The 24,074-nt window shown below is 33.4% G+C and overlaps 3 protein-coding genes across 4 annotated transcripts; all 3 read right to left on the minus strand.

The window, feature by feature from the left end:
• Positions 1 to 3,688: 3,688 nt before the first annotated feature.
• LOC128172769 (uncharacterized) lies at positions 3,689 to 5,761 on the minus strand. Its single transcript, XM_052838521.1, has 2 exons — positions 5,462 to 5,761; positions 3,689 to 3,826 (listed from the first exon to the last, which is right to left on the minus strand). Exons 1-2 carry the CDS (start codon positions 5,759 to 5,761, stop codon positions 3,689 to 3,691), a joined length of 438 nt encoding a protein of 145 aa, XP_052694481.1.
• A 6,747-nt stretch (positions 5,762 to 12,508) lies between these two features.
• LOC128174689 (serine/threonine-protein kinase PRP4 homolog) lies at positions 12,509 to 15,478 on the minus strand. The gene is made up of 6 exons (XM_052840182.1): positions 15,358 to 15,478; positions 15,206 to 15,259; positions 14,340 to 15,092; positions 14,109 to 14,218; positions 12,975 to 13,188; positions 12,509 to 12,723 (listed from the first exon to the last, which is right to left on the minus strand). Exons 1-6 carry the CDS (start codon positions 15,401 to 15,403, stop codon positions 12,509 to 12,511), a joined length of 1,392 nt encoding a protein of 463 aa, XP_052696142.1. The 5' UTR covers positions 15,404 to 15,478.
• A 79-nt stretch (positions 15,479 to 15,557) lies between these two features.
• Positions 15,558 to 19,165, minus strand: LOC128172636 (uncharacterized). 2 transcript variants are annotated; one of them, XM_052838410.1, is made up of 3 exons: positions 18,762 to 19,165; positions 16,081 to 18,026; positions 15,558 to 15,828 (listed from the first exon to the last, which is right to left on the minus strand). In XM_052838410.1, the coding sequence occupies exon 2, from the start codon at positions 18,022 to 18,024 to the stop codon at positions 16,087 to 16,089; it is 1,938 nt and encodes a 645-aa protein (XP_052694370.1). In that variant the 5' UTR covers positions 18,025 to 18,026; positions 18,762 to 19,165; the 3' UTR covers positions 15,558 to 15,828; positions 16,081 to 16,086. The 2 variants fall into 2 exon arrangements, with proteins under 2 accessions (XP_052694370.1, XP_052694369.1); XM_052838409.1 differs by lacking the exon at positions 18,762 to 19,165 and adding an exon at positions 18,277 to 18,682.
• Positions 19,166 to 24,074: the final 4,909 nt, after the last annotated feature.

The raw sequence follows: 24,074 nt of genomic DNA on the forward strand, positions 1-24,074 counted from the left end.
ATATTGGCCCCACCCTAAAGCCAGAACCCCTGACCCAGGAGCCATAAATTTCACAATTAAGGTAGAGGGCTTGGACATCATAATCATGCATTTAGTTTTTAGAAAATATATATGGTAGTAGAGAAGAAGATTTTCTAAGATTTAATACATTTTTACAATATGGCCATATTGGCCCTACCTTAGAATCTGAACCCCTGACACAGGGGCCATAAATTTCACAATTTTGGTAGAAGGCTTCATGGACACCATAACCTAATCTCAGCGAGATTCGTCGAGATTGAACATTTTTTGACGGACGTGTCTTCCGAATCTCAGACCAGTGCCACACAAAGTGATTCGGGAAAATCTGCCCCAGCTTCGGCCGGTTGTTACGATAGAAATACGTATATTTGAATTAACTGCCCGCTTCACTTTAGACTATTTAACTCTCTATCGTCATAAAATTTGTTTCCTACCTTTAAATGGTTTAAATCCCACAAAATATATACTTGTTGATTTTTCAATTCAGTTTCAAATTCATTCACACCTCCAACGTAGAAGAGTTCCTGTCAAGGTCGCCTATAGTCTGTTTCTAAACACTTCGTCCTCCATGGCTTATATCTACAAAAATAATTTTGAAGACAAATATACATACATATATATATATATATATATATATATATATATATATATATATCTATCTATCTATCTATCTATCTATCTATCTATCTATCTATCTATCTATCTATATATATATATATATACACACAATTTTAAATTCATGACTACCGTTAATCTTAACTGATAGTCTCTATATACCGATTTTAAATATGGCCAGTACTTAAATCTCTTTCTCATTAAACATCAACAAAGCATCTAATTTATTAAATGAAGATCTGACTGAGAAAAGATAATTACTTATTACGTCCATCTAATGAACTTCAAATACCATGTAGTTTTTATGAATCAGTAATTATCTCTAAATCTTAAGTAAGATAAAATTAAAAGATTTATCGAGAGAAATTTTCAAAAATTTTATTAACAAACAGTAAGTAATTAATGAAGATTGCATTGAGATCTATAAGAACTAGCACAATTTTTTGAAGAAAAAAAGTAAATACTAACTAGTAGTCTAATTGTTCTCGAACAATTAGAGGTCTTTCCACGTGCCCAAATCAAAGTTTGATGTATCAATGAACCTAAATTTGTTTGAAGCTATTAAATGAATACTCTAAATGACATAAAATTAGACAAGATATGTTTATTGTGTTTAGTAGGGTGAAACACGAGGTATTTCATAGAAATGGCTAAAAACATCCGCAAATTAAGTCGACTACCATAACCTTTGATATACATTAGTATGGCCACTCCTGCCCATGCATGCGTCGATGATTGATTTGCAGGCTTATGCAAAGCAAGGTTGGAAACAGCTGTCAATAAAATTACAAAAATGCAGATATAAATTGAATAAAGGAAATACAATACATTGACCGTAAATGAAAAAAATTCAACGGCTTTAATAAGTGTTTCTCAAAAGTACTAAACTATGAAGACCTTATTCTTTTGATGTGTACGTATTTTTGACAATCATGTGGAGCAGACTTAGAAATAATATCGCTTTCCCTTCCCCTTCTTTTTTTTTCTATCTCTATTTCGTTCTTCCAAAATCTACCATCGTCTCTCTCTCTCTCTCTCTCTCTCTCTCTCTCTCTCTGTAGATCTGTAGATATTTTAAGTATGCCATTTAACATGCAGTTATATTATATAAATAGTGCTGTTTGGGAGGGTATTTGTTGAAATTGAGGCCCCAAGAAAACCATTGTCAACCGACGCGAAGCGGAGTTGACAATGGTTTTTGAGGGGTGTCAATTTCAACAGTTACCCTCCTAAACAGGCACTATTTATTTTATTATGTCTTAATTTTAAAGAAACTTTTACTGCTTTTATACAGAAAAAAGTGAATTCTGCGGCGAACCGTACGCGCATAATTTACGCGCATGTAATAATTCGTTGTGTTACCCGTTGCCAAGTGTGTTGCTAACGCTGAGGGTAATAGAACAGATTACCAACTGTGTTTAAACCAATCAGATTTCATTATTAAATATGAAAGTATAATAATATAAATTGGAACCTCCTACAGTTTGTAAAATGCAAAGAAATTTTTTTTTGATCATTTATAAAGTTTGTTAATTAAAAAGAATAATTTCAGGTACATACATAGCTTATTACCGAGCACTAAGATTATGTGATAAAAGAACATATTATCTTGTTATTTTAGAGTTTAATGTTAAAAGCATTAAGCAAAGGGCAAACATTCCGGTTTTTTAATTTTAATTTTTTATAGCATACCGTAAAAAGTCAACTGTGCAGTAAATATATTGGAATATTAAGTTCGATGCAAATAGAACAAAAACCCATTTTTTTTCGCTAGATAACTATAACTATAAACATATCATTGAGTTGTCTTCATTTGCTTGTTCATATTTAGTTCTTAATCATTGAATATAATAAATAAGGAAGTTCTACGATCAAAATTCAACAATTTATTGTAATTTCTAAATAAACAAATAGTTTTATTAATAGAAAAGTATTAATTGGCTTACCACAATCAGTAATAATGAGAACATTTAAAATGGTTTTGGTGTAAATGCCAGATGAGGAATCTGACAATGAAGGTTAAATATTAAAAAGCCTTAACTGGAGAAGTGTGTAACACATGCTAGCATTTAGAGCTTATTATTTAGTTTATATCCCCACAGGGAGAGTGTTTGTTCCCCAAGGGACTGGAGATGGCAGGTTGTTGTATATTAGCCATCTTGGTTTAGTTTATCTATAAAAGCATATACACAAAAAGTTATTGAAAGTTAACAAATATGGGGATATAATTTTCACCAGTCTTGCACCTTCTCAATATCAGGTCATACACTTCATTACGGACTTTACGTTTTTCGCTAAAATTGTAGGCCTCATAGTCCCTGTTGAAATATTTGTTGCAGGGAGGTGGTAGTCATTACAATATTTTGATTTTTCTACTCAATGATGAAACTTAATTTAATACATATATGATACTCCTCGACAAGTTTTTTTGTAAGCTATGACACTTAAGTGACTATTGGCTTTTTCTTTTGAAAAGCTAGACTCATGCATGTTTCTTTTAAACTTAATGGGGATTTATTTTCATTGATCTTGAAATAAAATACATGTAAATGGATGCGCCGATTCTTTGTGTTGCAGCAAAAGACATATCAATGAAACAAATATATTGATCATTTTAAGAAATCGGGATTACTGTTTTATCACTTATATTTACATTTTACTGTGTTTTTTCATTAAATTCTGTGATTTTCAAATGCCTCTAAATGCAACAAGTAGTCAAAGTTCAAATTGACGAGTTTTATTATGACGTCACAAACGTTGAACGCTGTAAACTGCAACGTCACAAGCGAAAATCAAAGTTCACGCTTGTGGCTGTTACTGTGGCTCTTCCATTAATATCAACTTACCCCTAGGATAAGATAGGAATTTTAAGGTATGAATCACATTTGCAGACAAGGCAAGAAGTTAAAAATTGTAAATATAAGCATTAAATCATGATTTAACGCGCTTTACTCAATTTGTATGCACACGTGGCTGCAGTTATGAGAGTGTATACTTCAAACAATCATGATTCAATGCTATAATAGACATATGTAGTCTTTTTCATTATATATCATGTGAACAGATTTGCAAAAAAATCTACATTTAACCCACCTCGAATACAATGGGCTTTCTTACTGGACAGCGTCACACACTGATCGTTTGAGGAGCACGCCAGACATTCCTGGTTCATTTCTGGTAAATTAACAGTCTACAAAATGGTCACAATTGATTATAAAAGCGTGTTATTTACTTTGGTTAACATAGACATGCACATTATATGTGGCTATCTATTGGGTTTGTTTTTGTTTTAATAACAAATTGCGATTCTCAATCGCTTAAATTTTTTTATAGGTGTTCCTGCAATGTATTTTATGTTGCTGTTGATAAAACACACCCAGTCAATATTCAAAAGTAAGAAAATATTCTCATTTATTTATTCCTCCATTTACTGGCTTTAACTTGCAAGCTATGAACTATAAAGAACATGTATGTCTCAAATTGGTATTGTAACTAAGCGTACCTAGGATTTTGGATAATCGGTGCATTTTTACCCCGAGAAATCCTTTTTGGGAGTTGATTTTAATCAACTCACTAATGCAGTTACTCAGATAAACCGAAAGTGAAACAGTGTTTGGACCTCAGCACAAATCATTGCTGCTGACAAGACTTAGTTCTTGAAAATAATTGATAAATTCGATGTAATGTATGCTAAAGCATTGTTTTTCAAGGAAACTTATTTATAAATACCTTGAAAATAGTCAGATTTTAAATGGTACGAACAATTTAAATATTTGTTGTAGTCGTATGTATTCCTACGCCAGAGTTCAATATGGTCTCCTTCTCGGCTGTCTCCGTAAATCCTTGTCGGAGATTTACTGTGTCAGCCGAGCGTTTGGTTGAACGAGACTAGAGTTCAATATTGCTTGGATCCATACAATATTTGATAAATATTTTTATTACTGATACATAGTTTGATTGAATTAATTTTATCTTTAAATATTATTTAACATGATTCATATGTGGGTTTCTTTACAATCTTGTCGAAAAAGTCCAAAAATTCATATCATAAAAATATGCGAAATTCAAATTAGAAACTACATGTACTTGTCATGCAAAATAACATATCATTGATTTCAAAATAAATTAACATCGACAAAATCAACTCCTGTCAGTTCTTCAGTACTTTGATTCATTTTTATTTTGCAAACTCGCGTTTCTTAAGTTCTTTTTTTCTATGATATATCTCTCATTCAATTTATACATTACAATTCTAACTACTTATAACCTACATTGTTTAAAAGGTGCAGAAAAAAAATGTATAATGGGTATTTAAAACGCCATGATTTGAACAAATAAGTCTCTGAACCATTTGATGGTTCTTGCACACAAGTTACAGCTTTTCGAAGAATATTTTTTCTATATATCTTAACTTTTTTTCTATGATATATCTTTCATTCAATTTAAACATTACCATTCTACCTACTAAAAACTTACATTGTTTACAAGATGCAGAAAAAAAACTACAATGGGTATCCAAAACGCTATGATTTACACAAATTAGCCTCTTAACCATTTGAAGGTTCTTGCACACAATTTACAGCTTTTTTTAAAGAATATTTTTCTATATCTTGTAAATCTACAAGAATTCTTTATTACCCCCCCCCCCCCCTTTAAATTTAAGGAGCCCGTTTGTTAACAAACTCTAATTCCTCAGGACATATGATAGATAAAACAAGCAATATTAAAAATGTATGATCTTAAAAAAAATGTCATTGATTCTTCGTATCATCAGCATTTCTTACGTATTATTGACTAGTCAAAAAAAGAAGAGGTAAAACAATACCTGATTGAGTTCAATTCTAATATAGTCGGGATTGGTTTCCTTTTTGTCGATGGCCGACACGAGTTCACACAACAGTTCCTGTTTCCGGTAGTTGACTCCCCGACATAGCTTGGGTCTGTGTCTACATTCCCGGACACACTGCTGTTGTCCAATGATCTCCAACACCCGGATAACGGGACCACAATACCTCTCACCGGGAACAACCGCAGATGTCACTCCCTCGTACAATGATACAACACAGAGCAGTACTGTTGTAAATGTCACTTCATTCAAATATTTACCAATCAAAAGGTGAACCATTCTGTGCTTGTTTCAGACTTGTGTATACAGTTAAATGACTGTTTTTAGTTCTCTTTGCTTAAACAATTATCTTAAACAATGACACTTAGTAATATATACCAGCAGCCTATTATGTGTATCTTTTTGGCAGTAAAGATATAAATTAAAAATTAATATCTACCAATGAACTTTCCTTGAAAAGCTTTTAACGATATTAATAATATATATTAAAAGATTCTCTAGAATAACCGTCTTTGAACAATGGAATCGACCAAAAACCCAGTTCAAAGAATGATTAGGTCGTTAAAAGAATGTGATATTTTTTCATGTTTCTTTGTTCTTTATGATATTTCTACATCATTTAAATCAATTTCCCTTTTAGATGATCTTCTAACTTCTGAATTCAAAATCTACTGGTTTTTCCGAAAATTGTAAGATATCGTTGCCATCCCTTGTATAATCACTGTACCCTTCTGTTAATTCATTGTACATCTACTCTACAGAGGCACTGTACTCTACTGGACAGCACTGTACCCTACTATAAGATATTCTGATATACATTGAATTGTTTTGTTACCTTCTCGAGGAAGTGTAAGAACCTATTTCCGATATAAGTGCAACATATGTATGTAAATTGGAGAAATTTGAACTATCCCCTACCCCACCCTATAGATCAGCGCATGTATTAAAAATCAGAACTCAGTAAGCCTACATGATAAGGACAATTAATGATGTTAGATTTAAAACTAAATGAGTTTTTGTACCATAAAGTTAATTCAGTAATTCTAATATTAATTATTAACAATGAAAAAAAATATCATTATACCGGTATGATTTTTCAAAAAGAAATTGAAAATAACCATTCACTCCTGACTCCGTGTGTAGTGAAATGTATGTCATATTTTCGTGTTCAGTCTTTTTTTGGTTCAAAATCAACCAACTATCAACTAGTTAACAATATTTGATCTACACATTAATCGGCAAATAGACGTGTCATGTGACTTTTACGTCATGGTCGACTGGCAAACTGTTATCATCAAGTCATTTTCTCAGTAACGACTGGTGGTAGCTTAACAAATGCAGTACACATTGGAGTGCACGTGCAACTGCCATACAAATCACAACTTGTTTTGATATTTTAAAGATGTCGCATAATTCACCAAGTGTCCCTGTAAAAAGGTTACCAAACATTATAGTACAATGTCGGGGAAAATGGGAAAAAAATCTGACATCAATTGTTGTATCATTATACACAGTGTAATGTAACATTTGAAACATGCACTTTTTTAAGCGTTTTTATGGAAACTACACATGCCATAACCGACTTTATGTGTATACTACCCGTGTGATAAACCCCTTTTCAGGCTGCCCACAGAAAAACACGTATAAAAACGTGTATAGAAAAACACCTGTCTGTACTTCATACAATATGACGTCAAAAATAATTTTGACATCACAATCTGCATTCCTTTCGATAGTTCTCAGGGATTGTATCGTAACGTTGATATTGAAACAGTAATAAAACTGCGTGTTCCCTTTACATAGATGTTGCCATCGCTGCTATGTTAAGGCTGTCCGAAGCTAAATATATATCGAAAAATGATACTATTTTAATTATCGAAAAATACTTCAACCGAGCGAGATTCTTTAAACTTTTATTACATAAATAAACAGTGACATCCAACACTATATTTGATGTATTTTTGTGACGTCATATATTTCTTTTAAGCACGTGACGGGTGTATTCTAACACGGTAAATAATCTATAAAAATCGCATCGGCGCAAGTAAATCATGACATTAAATCAAAAATATTTTAATGGAAAATCCTTCAATAAGTAATGTATTTTGCAGTTCGTTCTGGGGGTTCATATAAATATATCGTTTATCAGCAAGATTCACATTGGTACTTATTTTCTCTCCCGATTTAACGTAAAATATCCTAAGATTGTTTTTATCTTTCACTTGCGCCAAGCCGTTTTTTAATAATTCCAATGTAGACTTTAGAATTCATTCATATTGATAATCAGTAATAAATAATCGGAAGTAAACGACTATATTTCAATTAGTGGTTTGGAGACTCTCCCTGCTAAGTATAAACAACCGAATGAAGAAATTTTAATGCATGTAAAAACAGCTTGGCGCAGGTAAAAGATCAATACAACTTAAGAATGTTTTACGTAGTGGTGGTACAGATTATGAGTACCAAACGTGATTCATGCTTGGGGAACTTACGGATTTACCCCAATTTATTTGTAAATCGCTTTCATTTAGTAAAAATGCGTTTTATTTTGATGATTTGGCGAAATGTTTTAACAATATTATTAATAAACGAAATATATATTTCAAACCTAAGCAAGAACTTTAAGTATATGACCAAAAAAAGGATTTTTCCTAAACAAAATATTTATGATCAAAACGCAGCATTGTTAAGGTTTACTTTGTGGTCGCGCCGACCAGAGAGTACGGGAAATGTTAACTATGACTTTACACAAAGCAATAAGTCGTAAAAAATGCTTATAAATAATATAATGGCCGATTGTTATGGGTAAGAAAACATCAAACAACATTCAAAATTACCTATGCGTGCAACTTTGTAGTCACATAAGTCCAACAACGATATATATACACGTAAACAACTGTTGTCGATGTGACGTCATACTGTATATTTTGACGCATATTTTGTGTACAGAGAGGCGGATCAATCATTTTTTTAACATTGAAAAAGGCATTAATCCTTTCTTTTATGCTTGTTTTGATTCGACATGTGATTATTTTTTAGAGCGTGTATTATTTCTTTTCTAGAGTGTTTACTGTACAAGTTCGATGTGTTTGACATCAGGAAGCTTATCTAAATACACTTTTTAATCACGGGAATGCTACATTCATTAAAAAGTGTAGCTGTTTCGATGAAATCAATAGAATGAATTAATAAATGTTAAGCGAAGGTCATATATATTCTAACCGGAGCTCATTTCTTCGATATTTATTCTAATAAAAGAAAAATTCTATACAAAGCAGCAGAACTTGCCAGAATCTTTCAGAAAAGTAGAGTTTAAATATCATTAAAAATTTCAATTCAAATAAGGGTATGCCCTTGAAATATTGAAATTTGTTTATGACCTCCATTCGAGAGAATCATCAACATATGCCACGTGACTATCAATTTATTATTATTGTGTTTCCGTTATAATTCCAAAAACTTAATTTCATAATAAAATGCTGTCTCTGTTATTTATGTCGAAACTAATTTGACTATTATTACTTGAAAATTTAGCTACTTTCCATTATAAATATCTAATACTAAAATATCATGCGATTAAACTCCAACCGACTTTTGCAGCAAACATTAAGAAAGTAGTTTCCTCATGGTTTGAGTTGTCGAATTCTTTTATATTATTATTAAGTTTATTGTCATGAGTAAAATCTGTTCTGCACAAAATATGAATTAAAGGACATTGATATAATTTTGCATTGTTTATGGTTTAAGCTGATACAAAGCAAAACAGAGAACATTCGATCTAATTTCCATAATCGTTTTCTTCAATATTAATTTGGCAGTACTGAAACAAAGGCAAAATAAATGTGGTAGTCAAAATAATTTGCATGATTTCTGTTTATTCGATTTTAATTTTTTGTACGACAATTATATGACACACAATTTAAACATATTGAAAAAAGCTTTAAAATCACACCAGTTGTCATATGTCAAATTATGCGAACTCACAGAGATTTATTGCAAGCAGAATAACATGAGTATAAAGAAGTTAAGGACAATTAATATTTTAGTATTATCATTTTTTGTTACTTGTAGCTCAAAACAATGACGCTTTAAATTTGTTAAGCTTCAATGCCCTTTGTGAGTAAGCATTAAATGGTAAAAAGAATATTCGATAAATAAACAGTAAGTTGTGTCGTTTCTATTAAAGTCTCGTCATTATACATTTTCTGTGGTTGAACCAAGGCTTTTAGTAGTAAATGCTTTTAAATATCATACATAAAACATAGAAATAAGTGAGGCTGAAAAACAATTTGTTTTAGAAATTAATCAATACAACTGTTGTTTACATTATTTTTGTAAATACTTCATGATATCCCCCGCAAGCGTGGAAATATATAATTTACACATTAATATTTATAATTGCTGGTTTTTTTTTTTTCATTTTTGTATATTTTACGGGATATCCTAAATACATTATTATGACGAAAGTATTAGTTTAATCGTGAAAAGTATATGAAAACAATCAATACTCCACGTGATTCAAATTAATACACACCTCCAGTTTTGTCTTTCATCTTTTCAACTTCGTATATGTTTTGTCTCGCTGTAAATGAAATGGTTCTTTGGGTAGTTGGATGTATCAAATAACTCTTTATTTCGAGCCATGTCTTGATAGAAATCTTCCGTTTGAAACTTGTAAAACAAGCAAAGTTGCCCTGTCTCTATACTGTTTCTTGACATAATTATCCATACTTAAATTGATACATGAATAGTTTTGACAGGTCTAAAACAGTCATTCCCGTGTAAATTGGTTTGTTAAGTAGCAATTTAACCTTCTTGTTTTTTACACCAACCAAGTGTTATTTAAAAATAGTGAAATTTTCAGAATTTTTTTCCGTAAACCCTTTTGGTTATTGACCAATTTGAAGTTCATCCTATTTTATATATTTTATATATTTTCCATCGTTTTCCTAAGAAAGGGGAGGGGGGGGGGTAAACTTTATAATTAGAGAAATGATTGTTGTCCTAATACAATAAAATTAAGTATTGTAAACGTGCATCTAATAGTTATAATTCATGATACTGTGTATGAAGATTCAAACTTTAAACTACGGTCAATCTGTAGCGTCATAAATAGGTCAAACACATGTATGTTTGCAGTATATGCTAGTTTTCTACATAATGTGTGCTGAATCCATGAATTGCTCAGAACCCTAATATTGTCTTTTTAAGCTGAACACCGCTCGTAAATTGTCACCGCCACACAGGTACCTGGTATATGAACCCTTCGATTTCGTTACCCCGGTTTTCCAACTGAAACTCGTCGCTTACGTATAGTATTCCTTTCGTGGTCTTTGGATTTTATGCATTTAGTTCTTATTTTATGTGCATATTCAGTTTGTTATTATATTTGGACCAGTTAATTTGGTGATAGTATTCTCTTGGCATGAAAAAAGTGCGTAAAGCTTTATATTTTTATTGCGATCGAGTAACAAGGCGAGGCAAAATGTATGTCCACACAGGTGAGACCTCTACAGCGAAATAGTTTTAACTGCGAAGAGGTCTGCAGCTTATAAAGGGGTTATAGAGATAACGGTGGTAATAGAGAAATACGGCGCCAGTGCATATTTACGAGCAGTGTTTAGCTTTAAGGAAATTGAGGAAATGTGTAATTTGGTGTCATATTTGAGTTAATTATGTACTTATTATCATTTTGTTTTATTGTAGCTTTTTACCGAATTCAGGAATAAGTTATTGATAAGCTATCTGTCTTCTTGAGGCAGAATAGTGACATCGTGCAATACAAGTTAGTTATTATTTCGGAGCTAATTTAACTGTTTTATGTAAAATTTCACTGAAATAAACTTAAAAATATTATTTCATCTCTCAATTTTTCTTAGAGCTTAATTACTTCATTTAATGGAAATACTGATCAGAATACTTGAATACGGAATTGCGAATTCTATGTAGTTTAAATTGACTCGAACGAGAAACAATTGTTCATGTTTTTTTTAAAACAAACACTAGCCTAATGATTCGGAGTTGAAAACATTGAGATACGTGTAGTGGAATAAAAGTGGAAAAACTGTATACTTATTGCGAACGTAAACGTGCGCTAGTTTTGGAATGATTCTGTGAACACAATTAGCACCAATAAATTCGTAATGCCATTTTCTACTGATATTGTCTCTTTTAAAGCACCATTACCAGTCCCGTAAAGAGAAGTGGTGCAGTTTGTTTACATGTAACAATGGTGACTCTCGATCTTGCTGAAAATTTAACATTCTTAGTTTTCCAAGGTCGGTATATCGTTCTCCGAAGAAAGTCTGCGGCAAGTAAGGAGACGATATCAGTAGTAAATTGCATGCACAATTGAATGATATTACTTGTTTTCACAGAAGGTGCGTATAAATAAGAGTAATTAGTCCAAAACTATTGCAGATTTTTGTGGGCAATAAATATACAATTTTTTCAATGGTTGGCACTGTAGCTCCCTGGTCGTCCATCTTAATTTATTTAAGACCGGGAGCTGAAGACCTGCAACTACTGTGGAATCATGTTATTTCGTGTGGGCCAATTTTCGTGGATTGTGGGTGTTTTGCTTATTTGTGGGGATGTAATTTCATGGATGCGTTAGTTTTCAGTTTAAGTAGGTAAACTAAATCTTTCATAATTAGTTTTCTTTTAGGATGTAAATTCGTGGGCGAGGGCTACCCTCTAATACCACGAAAATTGAGCCACCACTAATTATAATGATTCCACAGTATGCTGTGTCTACCCGGAAGTATTTGATAAAACATCATTCGTTTGAAAAGCAAAGGCTTATCACACGGATGGTATACTCTACACGTGATAAAATAGTTTATAAAAACGCTTTTTATTTGTATATCAACTACTTGCAGTTTTATAAATAAAAACAATCATTAAATAGAAAGTTTTATTACAGATGTAAAACTGGACATTCAGCTATTGAAAACCTCACCTCAACAAATACATAATTATTTGGTCAGAAAGAGAATCGTTTCGTTAAGACATCAGTAATCATAATTAGACAGAGTATCCAAACACTTCAACTTCACAAAGAGTGAGATACTCAGTGATTATGGAGATATTTACGAATCTCCCATGTGGTAAAGTCGGACAGACGATGACTACCAGCTGTGACAAAGTACCGGGACCAGAAAAGAATCCACAGGGAGTGTTGACATCTGACTCTGTCAGCCCTACAATGACGGTAGCATTCCGCAGCCGGTCTGACACATCTAAGTAAAAAAACAAAACATATATTAATGTGAAACGCTTAACTTATAATTCGAAAACCTGCTTTTTTCCATATATTTTTTTTCTTCTTATTATCTCCTAACTAAAAATAAAAACGTAAAAGATAAAAAGGTTTTCTCCGTTTTATTTTTCACGGATGTAATCAAAGCTGTACTCCACTAGTTTACGTCGTTTTACAATGTCGTGACTTGAAGACTATACCTATAGTTTCAATGTTTCTGTTTACCCTTACCCTGTCCCCACTCGTCCATTCCTCTATTGAATATTCTGACAGATCTGATGGAATACACAGCCTGCAGATCCACCAACCACCACGGATTCGTGTCTCCACCCTCTGTGCTGGTACACAAGTCTACGACAAAGTCTGTACCGTTATTGCCATCAACTGCCAAATTTGCTGAGTAGGCCACTCCTGCCCATTTTAACGTTGATGATTGTTTTGCAGGCTTATGCAACGCAAGGTTGGAAACAGCTGTCAACAATATTACAAAAATGCAGATTTGTATTGATTATTTAAAGGAAATACAATACATTGACCGTTAATAAAAAAATCAACGGCTTTAATACGTGTTTCTTAAAAGTACTAAACAATGAAGACCTTATTCTTTTGATGTGTATATTTGAATATCATGTGGAGCAGACTAACAAATAATATCGCTTTCCATTCCCACTCCCTTTACCTTTTCTCTCTATATCTATTTCATTCTTCCAAAATCTACCATCCACCTCTCTCTCTCTCTCTGTAAATATTATAAGAATGCCAATTAACATGCAGTTATATTATAAAATGGCACCCCCTAGAGTTTGTAAAATGCAACGAAAAAAATGTTTTGGTTATTTTTAAAGTGTATTAATTAGAAAGAATAATGTCAGGTACATGTATACATGGCTTATTACTGAGCACTGAGATTATGTGATAAAGGCAACAGGAACATTTTATCTTGTTATTTTAGAGTTTAATGTTGAAAGCATTAAACATAAGGCAAACATTCCGGTTTCTTTAATACAATTGTTATAGCATCCCGCAAAACTTCAACTGTGTAAATGTATTTGGAATTTTAAGTACGATGCAAATAGAACAAAAGCCCATTTTTTTATTTCGTTAGATAGCTATAACCAGATCATTGAGTTGTCTTCATTTGCTTGTTAATATTTAGTTCCTAATTTTTGAATATAATGAATAAGGAAGTTTTATGATCAAAATTCGACAATTTGTTGTAATTTCTAAATAAGCAAATAGACTTGTTAATAGAAAAGTATTAATTGGCTAACCACAATCAGTAATAAGCAGAACACTTAAAATGATTTTGGTATAAATGCCAGATGGTGAATCTGTCAATGAAAGTTAAATATTCAAAGCTTTAACCGGAGAAGTGGTAACAAGATCAACGTCTTCTGTATTTGAAGCTGTTGTTACTGGACTCTTAAGAAGGTCTCTTATTTCAACAAGAAGGTAGAGGACTCTTCTCTGAAATCCTGTGAAACAGAATATAACTAAGTATTAAACATTTAACACCCAAGGCATCATAAGCAAAAATTCTAGTCTCATAAAAGGTCCCTTGAATTGAAAATTTCTAACACATCTAACTGTACTCACTTTCTTCGGTCATGGGAAAGGAGTCTGTTGAGGACTGATGCTGCTTTCGCTTAGAAAGAGATGGAAGTGTTGGGGTGCTCTCTACACTTAACCTGCTACAAGGCTTATCATAGCTCCTTGAATGTTCAGATCCTTTGTTAAGTCTTTTTGGGCTTTCTCTTCTCAGGGTTGACCTTTCACTGCTTTGTGACATAGAGTGCCTTGACCTATTGTGATGCCTGTCTCTGCTTTTTGATCTTGAAAATCTTGAGCTGTTCAAAGAGTGAACAGGACTCCTGGACCTTGAGATTCGTGACCTTTGTGTTGAGCGAATTGGACTTCTGGATGTTGAAATTCTTGGCCTTTGTGTTGAGCGAATTGGACTTTTGGGTGTTGAAATTCTGGGCCTTTGTGTTGAGCGAATTGGACTTCTGGATGTTGAAATTCTGGGCCTTTGTGTTGAGCGAATTGGACTTCTGGATGTTGAAATTCTGGACCTTTGTGTTGAGCGAATTGGACTTCTGGATGTTGAAATTCTGGACCTTTGTGTTGAGCGAATGGGACTTCTTGGTGACATCGACCTATTCATCGAGCTCTCCCGACTGTTTGAACTAGCCCAGGACTTGCTTGGTGTAATAGACCTGCTACGTCTGGTTTCCATTTCATCTCTAGTAGAAGGTGAAGGTGATCGAGACCTGGACGACTGAAGTGATGACTGGTCTTGGTTTTTTTTAGAAGAGATTTTTTGGGGTAGTTTTGGCGGCATAACTGGTGCTGAAGTATAATATATCAAATTGTTGGAAAATGCTCAAAAAAAAAAAAGGGAATTACCATAATAAATTGTCCTCTTTTATATCTGGATATATATTTGCATAACAATATCTAACCTGCTACAGGTAACTTCTTCTGCATTTTTATTGATGAATTGTCTTCAGCAGAATCTAATTAAACAAAATTTATATATATTTCATTAATCAAAATATCAAAGTAAATAACAAATAAAAGAATCTTCAAGTTTGTAGATAAATTGCAAGCTCACCCATAATAAAGTCACTCATGACCTTCTTTTTTGGTTTCCTTTTCATTACTGGTTCTGAGTCACACTCAGATTCCACCGCTGTCGTCTCATCATAGTCCTCACATTCTCGATAGTCGACTTTATTTAAAAGAAAAACAATGCATGAAGAGAAGGTACAGTTGACTTGATGAGAAATGTATACAAAAAATTCTTTGTTAACTTTGTTGACTTCCCTACATTTTTTACATCTTCAAACATAAATTACTCGGTTTCTTATCAATAAATTAAGAAGTTACCTGATGAAAACTTGATCTTTATCAGATCAAATGAAAGCCATTTGTCAGCAGGTTTCTTGCATTCTTTGAGTGCAGATTTTGCATTTGATGTATTTGGCCATCTTATGCGATTTCCTTCAACCCATACACTGGGTATGGCAAGCTCCATCTCTTTTTCATCCTCTCTCCACACAGCTCTTACCCACTTCTTGTCCATCTTAATTTAAAAAATCAAAATTAAGCAAAATGCTTAAACATATGTTTTTCAATAAATAACATAGTTTGTTTTTGTCATCAATGTCACAAGAAAAGAGTTCTTTGAGTTGTAATGTTTAAAAAAAAATTATTATCTGACATATATTTTATTATAAAGTCACCAATTCAGTATTAAAGAAATTACAATTACCGGTAGAACTAATTTAGCAATATATATCTCTCTTTACAATACTTGATAGTGCTAAAAACCAACCTTATCCTAATATTGCCTTTCAATTCCATGCAGCAAAGGAAACAGCACATATTTCCCATCATAAGGCAAACATGCAACTTTTCTATCTATGTCATGCTTTCTGATTATTTTTTCCCGTCCATGCCTCTGCAATGTTGTGTTTTTCACAACGGCAACATTTATTAATTTCGATTCACATGGATTAATAAATAAATTTTCCAGTCTCTGTTGTGAAACAACTTTGCATATCAATTCTCCATTTTCTCTTTTTTCTTGCAAAAATGCAAACGACTGATCTTTTAAAAGTAAACAACTGTCTTTTCTTTTTGTGGAAAGATAGGTTGTTGAAACATTCATCCATGGTTTGACAGTAGTTCTTTCCAGTTCAAACAACCGTTTAGCAACTTGAGCAATAGGATTTTGTGCTTTCTTCACAAATTTCTTTAACTTTTGAAGATAGTTTTCAAATCTAAAGGCACTTAGTTCATTTAGTGAAACACCATAATTTTTAACATCATCACTTATGTGTACAAGAGAGTGAATGTTGTAGGTAGTAAATGTCTCTCCGTATATCTGGGGTGCTTTCTTGACAAAGTATTCAAGCAATTCTTTTGCATAATTCAGGTAGTGATTCCTAGAAGCATCTCTGGAGTCAAGTAATATTGACATGGCAACCGTTAGAGCTAGGAAATGTTGATACATTTGGTCATGCATTATGTTGCGGAAAATAAGTGGGCCAGTGTATAGAATGCATTGCCTGTACTCTGTTGCCTTCCATCGATCGAGAACCTCAAGCGAACGTGGCTGTCTTGCGAATTCTCGAGGCATTTTCCCATTCAGAGCAACAAGTTTGTCCGAAAGTAATTCTATTTGCAGATGGGATAGCTTGCACTCTCGTGGTCCTGATTTTAAAAACATCAAAATTCTTTTCATCACACCAAGACACACAAGATGCATATAATCAAGCGGAAACGATTTGATACAATCGATACCAATATCAACTAAAGGTGACCTCTTTAATTGATAATCAGTATACTGCAATTCATTGAAATCTTCTTTAATTCTCTTTTCCGGCATATTCATGCCGTCTGGTTGTTCAAAAACAACACGTCCACGCCATACACCTTTAATTGTGCATCTATCGCATCCAAAGTATGCATTGTGTCCTTTAGTACATTTCAAAAATGACCTTGCAGGAGCATCACAAATAAATGAGTCAATGATCACAGCAAAATGTTTATCATTCAATTGAAACCCAGTATTTTCAACATTACAAAGTTCTTCAACAAAGTCCAGCAAATACTCCTCAACTGAGTCTGGTTTCTTTGTTCCACAGAACAAAGCAACAATAAATGGTTCAAAACTATTGACACTGCATAGGATTGGCCAAAATTGTACCGAGGAAGACTTAAATAATGGTACTCCATCGATGTTAAATGAAAGTTTAATTGAGTTTTCATCTTCAAAATGATTTGGATGTAATGACACAGTTTTCGTAAGTCCTGATAGCAGCCCAAAATAATAATAATTGCCACCACATTTTCTAATGATATCAATACTTTGAGGTGTCTGAAGTAAAGTACGTGCATCTTTTGGTACTCTGTGGCCTTGCTTTCTAAAAATTTCAAGTATATGATTAATGCATGATCTAGTGCATTTAAACTTTGTAGCCCATTCTGCAATTTGTGATGGTAAACATTCCTCAGGCTCATTTTCATTATCTTCATCACTTGTTAAAACAACGGACATGGAAGAATCACTGTCATAATCTGCTGGTTCATTAATGTGCTGCTGTTGCTGATCTTCCCCAGAATCTGACTGCACAGAGGAGGTGTACATTTCAGGAGTTGTCTGCTGGCCCCCAACTGCCTGCAGTTGATTTTCAACATCATTTTCACTGCTGCTTGATTGTGCAAGCGCATGAACAAATGTATTGTACCGTCTCCAGTTTCTGAGATAGGCCATGTCTTAAATAGAACAAAAAAATACATGCACGTGCAGCTAGTTTTTGTTTCTATTGTTTGTATTGATTAACCATTATAAATAATATCATCACTTTGAGTTAATATTAACATCATAATCATTACAAATATAAATACTTATATACTAGGCCTAAAGTACTGTCTTCAACACTGTGAATTGAATATGGACTGTTAGTGTTAAAGGATTTATTGTTTTCCTTTAAAGACCATCGAAGGTAAAAGATAAGATTATTACTTTCTATATACTGTATTACAAAACGGCTTCGATCAGTTGCCTGGGTACACTTATTGAGTATTAAAACTTGCATCGTTATGTTGGAGACCAAAGATCAACGACAACAAAAAAATCCCAATTCTATTTATAGTTTCACTCTTCTGTTAACTTGTACGTAAATCGGAAATTCTCTTAGTTAACTCGTCCAAAGAGTCATTCGTGATACGTGTGAACTATCGTACATAACATTACTAACGTTAGTGGTGAAAAATAAAAATAAAAACACCACAAAAAACACCAAAAACTTAAAGACATTTTCAAGGCTAACAATACTTTGATATTATTAGACTAATGTAAGTTAGAGATCGATCAATTTTTACATGCATTCTCTGTTCGTTAGTGGTGAATTCAAAAACACGCGCCATGCGGTTAAGCATATTTTTCTAGCTTGGAAAAAAATAAAAACATTATACAACATGCATTATATAATTGAAAGAAACACTTACTTTACTATTTTAGAGGATGAAATCCAAAATGTCCTTGTATTAAAGGTCGATGTAGAATTTATAAATGCTGCTCCTCACGGTCTCAAGTTTGGAATGGCGTTCAAAATGGCTTCCCAGCTAGGATATCTTATCCCCAGCTGGACACTGGTTCTTTGTTTCAGTTGGCGCGGTAATTTGTTCGCGCCACTAATTAATACTTGTCTGGCCAGCATGCGCTTTCAAGCTGAGCAGATATGGAGGATGTGCAATAGATCAATGGCTATCGCGCACCTTGCCGCATAATTTGTTTACATGCGCTAACTTTCGCCATAACTGAATTTATTTCACTATCAACAGTTTTATTCATTAACACTATATATATAAATGATTCATAAAGTTACTTAAATCATTTCAAGCTGTGTAGATATTTGGGGGGGGGGGGGGGGGTTAAAAGATCAATGCCTATCGCGCGCTTTCCGCATACATGTAAATTATTTACATGTGCGATTTTTTGCCATCACTGATGATGTTTTTTCACTTTTTATGCCCACAAATTACAGAATTCAATAATTACACGAAATTATGAAAAATACAATTTTATAAATATATGTATGAGAAATTTGGTCGATATTGGTCAGAATATCTGACGTCTAACTAACGTTGAAAATTTGTCATGTTGATAACGTCTTTTTCTTCAACGTCGCACAACGTTGTATTTTGGTTGATCAACGTCGTCAACCATGATCAACGTATTTTCAACGTTGGTACAACGTCGTATGCCTGCTGGGTAGAGTGTACGTGTAACTGCCGTACAAATCGCAATTTCTTTTAATTTTCCAACGGTGACTTATATTTCACCAAGCGATACCAAGCAGCCAAGGACAATGTCGCGGAAAATGGAAAAAAAATCTTATTTCAATTGTTGTATCATTATACAAAGTGTAATGTAACATTTGAAACATGCATTTTTTTTTCTAAGAGTGTTTATTGAAACCGCACATGCCATAACCGACTTTATGTGTATAGTACCCGTGTGATTCACCCTCTTGCAGGTATGTTAAAGCTTCCCACAGCGATGTGTCACAGGATCAATTATTTTAGTTAATAAGTAATCATATTTGCGATCATGTTGTTTTCATTTCCCATTGTTCATTTGTTTACGTTCACACCGCTTCATTCATTCATAGTATGATAGTAGTACGAGAGGTCACGTGGTTACGTTTGGCGGGTGGATCAGTGAATGAATGGGTGTGTTAGACTGGTTTCTCGGGTTTGAGTGAGTGAGTGAGCATGTCCGTTTGCTTAATCTAACTTTGAGCACGAACTTTAATTCAGAATCACGACGCCACCCAGACAGACGGTTGAAATATTTACTTCATAGTTTTTGAACCCGACAATATATTAGTTCATTTTTCTGTTATACTTGGTGAGTCATTTTAATCAAATACATGTAATTTAAATATTATTTAACTAAAGATAAATTTAATGAGTGAATGTAGAGAAAGAGAGTGTTTTAGTAATATTATAATTGTATATGATTAAAGATCACCTAGATGTTCATGTGGAAAGATTTTTTCGATTCAAAAATACGACAATAAATATCCAAAGCGGAATTTCCACAAAAGGCCATGAAGTTCTTAGTTATTCCCAAATGTAGCCCAGAATATAATATATCAGCTACCCCTTGACAATGGCGCCCACGTTGGGACTTAGAGCGCCGTTTAGGAAAAATTTCCGGTGATGAATGTATGCCTGTTGTGATTTCCTATACCTCCAAAATTTTCCATAAATTATTTATATATTTGTGCACATCGTATTATCCTGTCCTTGAGGGTTTATTTGAAGCCTATGTAAAATATTCAGTTAGTGATTTGTGAGAAGAATTCAGCTAGCGACCTGTGAAAAGAATTCTCATAGCGACCTGTGAAAAGTATTCACCTAGCGAGGAGAATTTTCGACAGGAGCGGATCCAATATATATCCGGAAAATCATCACGCCACCGTGGAAATTCCTTACTTAGCGACTTCCGATTCGATGACGTCACAATCAAAATAACTGCGCCCATGGTAATGTTTACGAACTTCCAGTGAGCTCCAACGTTATCGCGATTCGTTATAGAGTGCATGCAATTAACTTGACATTTCTAGGATCCGAGGAATACTTAAACAGATACCTCCAGTGTGTTCATTTGTGACTCATAATTGATGTGTTCAATTTCATTTGTATTGTTTTATATGTTTGTTGTATGTATAGTTGCATGGTGTGAAAGTGATACACTGGTAAGTGTGTTAAACCCGCGTAACATTCCAAAGTTTATTTGTAAAATCTCAAGACCTTAAGACATCATTTGTCCTTGCTAACCGCTACACTGCATGTTGTTCAGTTGTTTATACTTACCTTTGGCATAGCAGATTGACAGCGAGGAAATTCGAGCGGGAGTAAGAAAGCAGATCATTGTTATACCCCCGCTCCGAAGGAGAGGGGGTATACTGTTTTACCTTTGTCTGTCCGTCTGTCTGTCCGTCTGTCTGTCCGTCCGTAACAAAAAAATTTCTGTCGCATTTATCTCGGCAACTATTTATCGCAGATGCTTGAAATTTTTACACAGTGTTTGTTAAGGCATGCCATATCGTGGGATATATTTTTGTACCAATCGGACGTCAACTTCCTGTTAAATGACGACTTGGCTTTTTTTTTAACCAAAATTTTCAAACAAATTTTGTTAAAGATTTCTCAGCAACTATTAATCGCAGATGCTTGAAATTTTAACACACTATTTGTTTAGGCATGCCATATTGTGGGATATATTTTTGTATCAATCGGACGTCTACTTCCTGTTAAATGAAGACTATGCTTATTTTTAGCCAAATTTTTCAAACAAATTTTCGTCAAAGATTTCTCAGCAACTATTTATCGCAGATGCTTGAAATTTTAACACACTATTTGTTTAGGCATGCCATATTGTGGGATATATTTTTGTATCAATCGGACGTCTTCTTCCTGTTAAATGAAGACTATGCTTATTTTTAGCCAAATTTTTCAAACAAATTTTCGTCAAAGATTTCTCAGCAACTATTTATCGCAGATGCTTGAAATTTTAACACAATATTTGTATAGGCATGCCATATTGTGGGATATATTTTTTTTATCAATCGGACGTCTACTTCCTGTTAAATGAAGACTTTGCTTATTTTTAGCCAAATTTTTCAAACAAATTTTCGTCAAAGATTCCTCAGCAACTATTGATCGCAGATGCTTGAAATTTTTACACAATATTTGTATAGGCATGCCATATCGTGGGATATATTTTTGTACCAATCGGGCGTCAACTTCGTGTTAAATGAAGACTTTGTTTATTTTTAGCCAAAATTTTCAAACAAATTTCCGTCAAAGATATCTCAGCAACTAATAATCGCAGATGCTTGAAATTTTAACACACTATTTGTTTAGGCATGCCATATTATGCAAATTTTCGTCAACGATTTCTCAGCAACTATTTATCGCAGATGCTTGAAATTTTAACACACTATTTGTTTAGGCATGCCATATTATGGGATATATTTCTGTACCAATCGGATGCCAGCTTTCTGTTAAATGTCGACTTTGCTTATTTTGCATATTCACATCAGAGCGGGGGTATCACTAGTGAGCATTAGCTCACAGATATCTTGTTTTTCTATCATTCCATTTTTTGTCATTTTATGAATTCATATCATCATTTACCATGCACTGCGTAATGTTCGTGTTATAATTCAGCAGAAATAATAATTCATTTTTTTCATACTTGTTCCAGATTATTTCTTAGTTCTGACTTGATATTTAGGAATGTGATACCAGAGAGACTGTTGAAGTGGCTATAATTTCATATGTTTGTATTTCAGTGAAATTTATCTCATAGCTTAGAACATATTGACATTTATTTATTTTGTTTATTTTCTTACAAGGTATCAAAGTATCCAGTGTTAATCAGTGTATGATTTATTATTTCATCTGGTACAGAAAAAGTCGAACTGTGTTGTGTATTGTCGTGCGGTGTTTTCAATTCGAGCTACCGTAACCTTATTTCAAAAGATTATCCATCAGTTATCTTCAGCACATGGTGAGTATTGCATTTGTGTATATATCAATTAATTTTACTCTGTATTTTAACAACCTAATCATGGCCTCAGGTGGTGAGGAAGAAGGAAAGAAAGAGTTAGAAAAGAAGGTGTTAGATAAGAAAGAGTTAGAAAAGAAAGAGACAGATATCTCTAAGTACATTGACAAGGTCAATAAACATCCTGGTTACATGGTGTTAACAGTAGAGGAGTATAATAAGTTACTTCAAGTGTCCAGTACTCCTAAGAAAGTAGAACCCCCTAAACCAAAACTTGCTTTAGGTTCTCCAATTAAAAACATAGGACCTAGAGTGCAAACTCTGTTAAACACATTGTCAGGTACAACACCAAAGGTTGAACACTCAAGACCAATCCTGAGTACTCCCAGTCCTAATTTAAATACTTCTACGAGTATCTGCGTAAACCCAATCAACCCCCCATAAATTATCTTTATTTAGTGGAACGGATGAGCCCCAGAAAGGTGAGGTACCTTATGAGGTGTGGAGTTTTGAATTGAAGTGTTTGAAAAAGAGTGGTCAATATCCTGAATATACACTTCTTCAAGCAGTCAGAAATTCACTTAAGGGATTAGCTAGATCTATGTTGGTACCATTAGGTGAAGATGTTTGTTTGACAGATATCATTAATAAGTTGGATGGGTTCTTTGGAAGTGTTTCCACTAATGAGAATTTAATGCAAGCTTTTTATAGCGATTATCAAAAAGAATCAGAATCTATTCATTTTATGCATCAAGATTAGAGGAAACCATTTCTAAGGCTATTCAGTTTGGTTTTATTGATGTAGTTGCAAAAGATGCGATGCTTAGAAATAAGTTTTGGACAGGTCTCTCTAGTCAAACTTTGAGAAATTCTACTAGACATTTGTATGATTCTATTAAAGATTTTCAAATTCTTCTGAACTTTGGAGTATCACCAAAAAGAGGACTGGAAGTCCTATGTGCCACCTCTCGTTCAAGCATATAATGCTACCAAGCAAGATACCACAGGGTATTCCCCTCATTACCTTATGTTTGGTTGGCACCCTAAGCTATTGCCATTATGCCATTGATGCTTATCTCGGAATAGATACAGTTAAGGAGAAGTCAAAGAACAAAGAGAATTATGTTGATAAACTGAAAAAGAGACTAGACTATGCTTACAAAGTAGCAAGATCAAATACAGAAAGGAATTCTGAAAGATCAAAAAGACATTATGATTTTAGAGTGAGAAATTCAAAA

The sequence above is a fragment of the Crassostrea angulata genome, chromosome 2, assembly GCF_025612915.1.
Source record: "Crassostrea angulata isolate pt1a10 chromosome 2, ASM2561291v2, whole genome shotgun sequence".
NCBI lineage: Eukaryota > Metazoa > Mollusca > Bivalvia > Ostreida > Ostreidae > Magallana > Magallana angulata.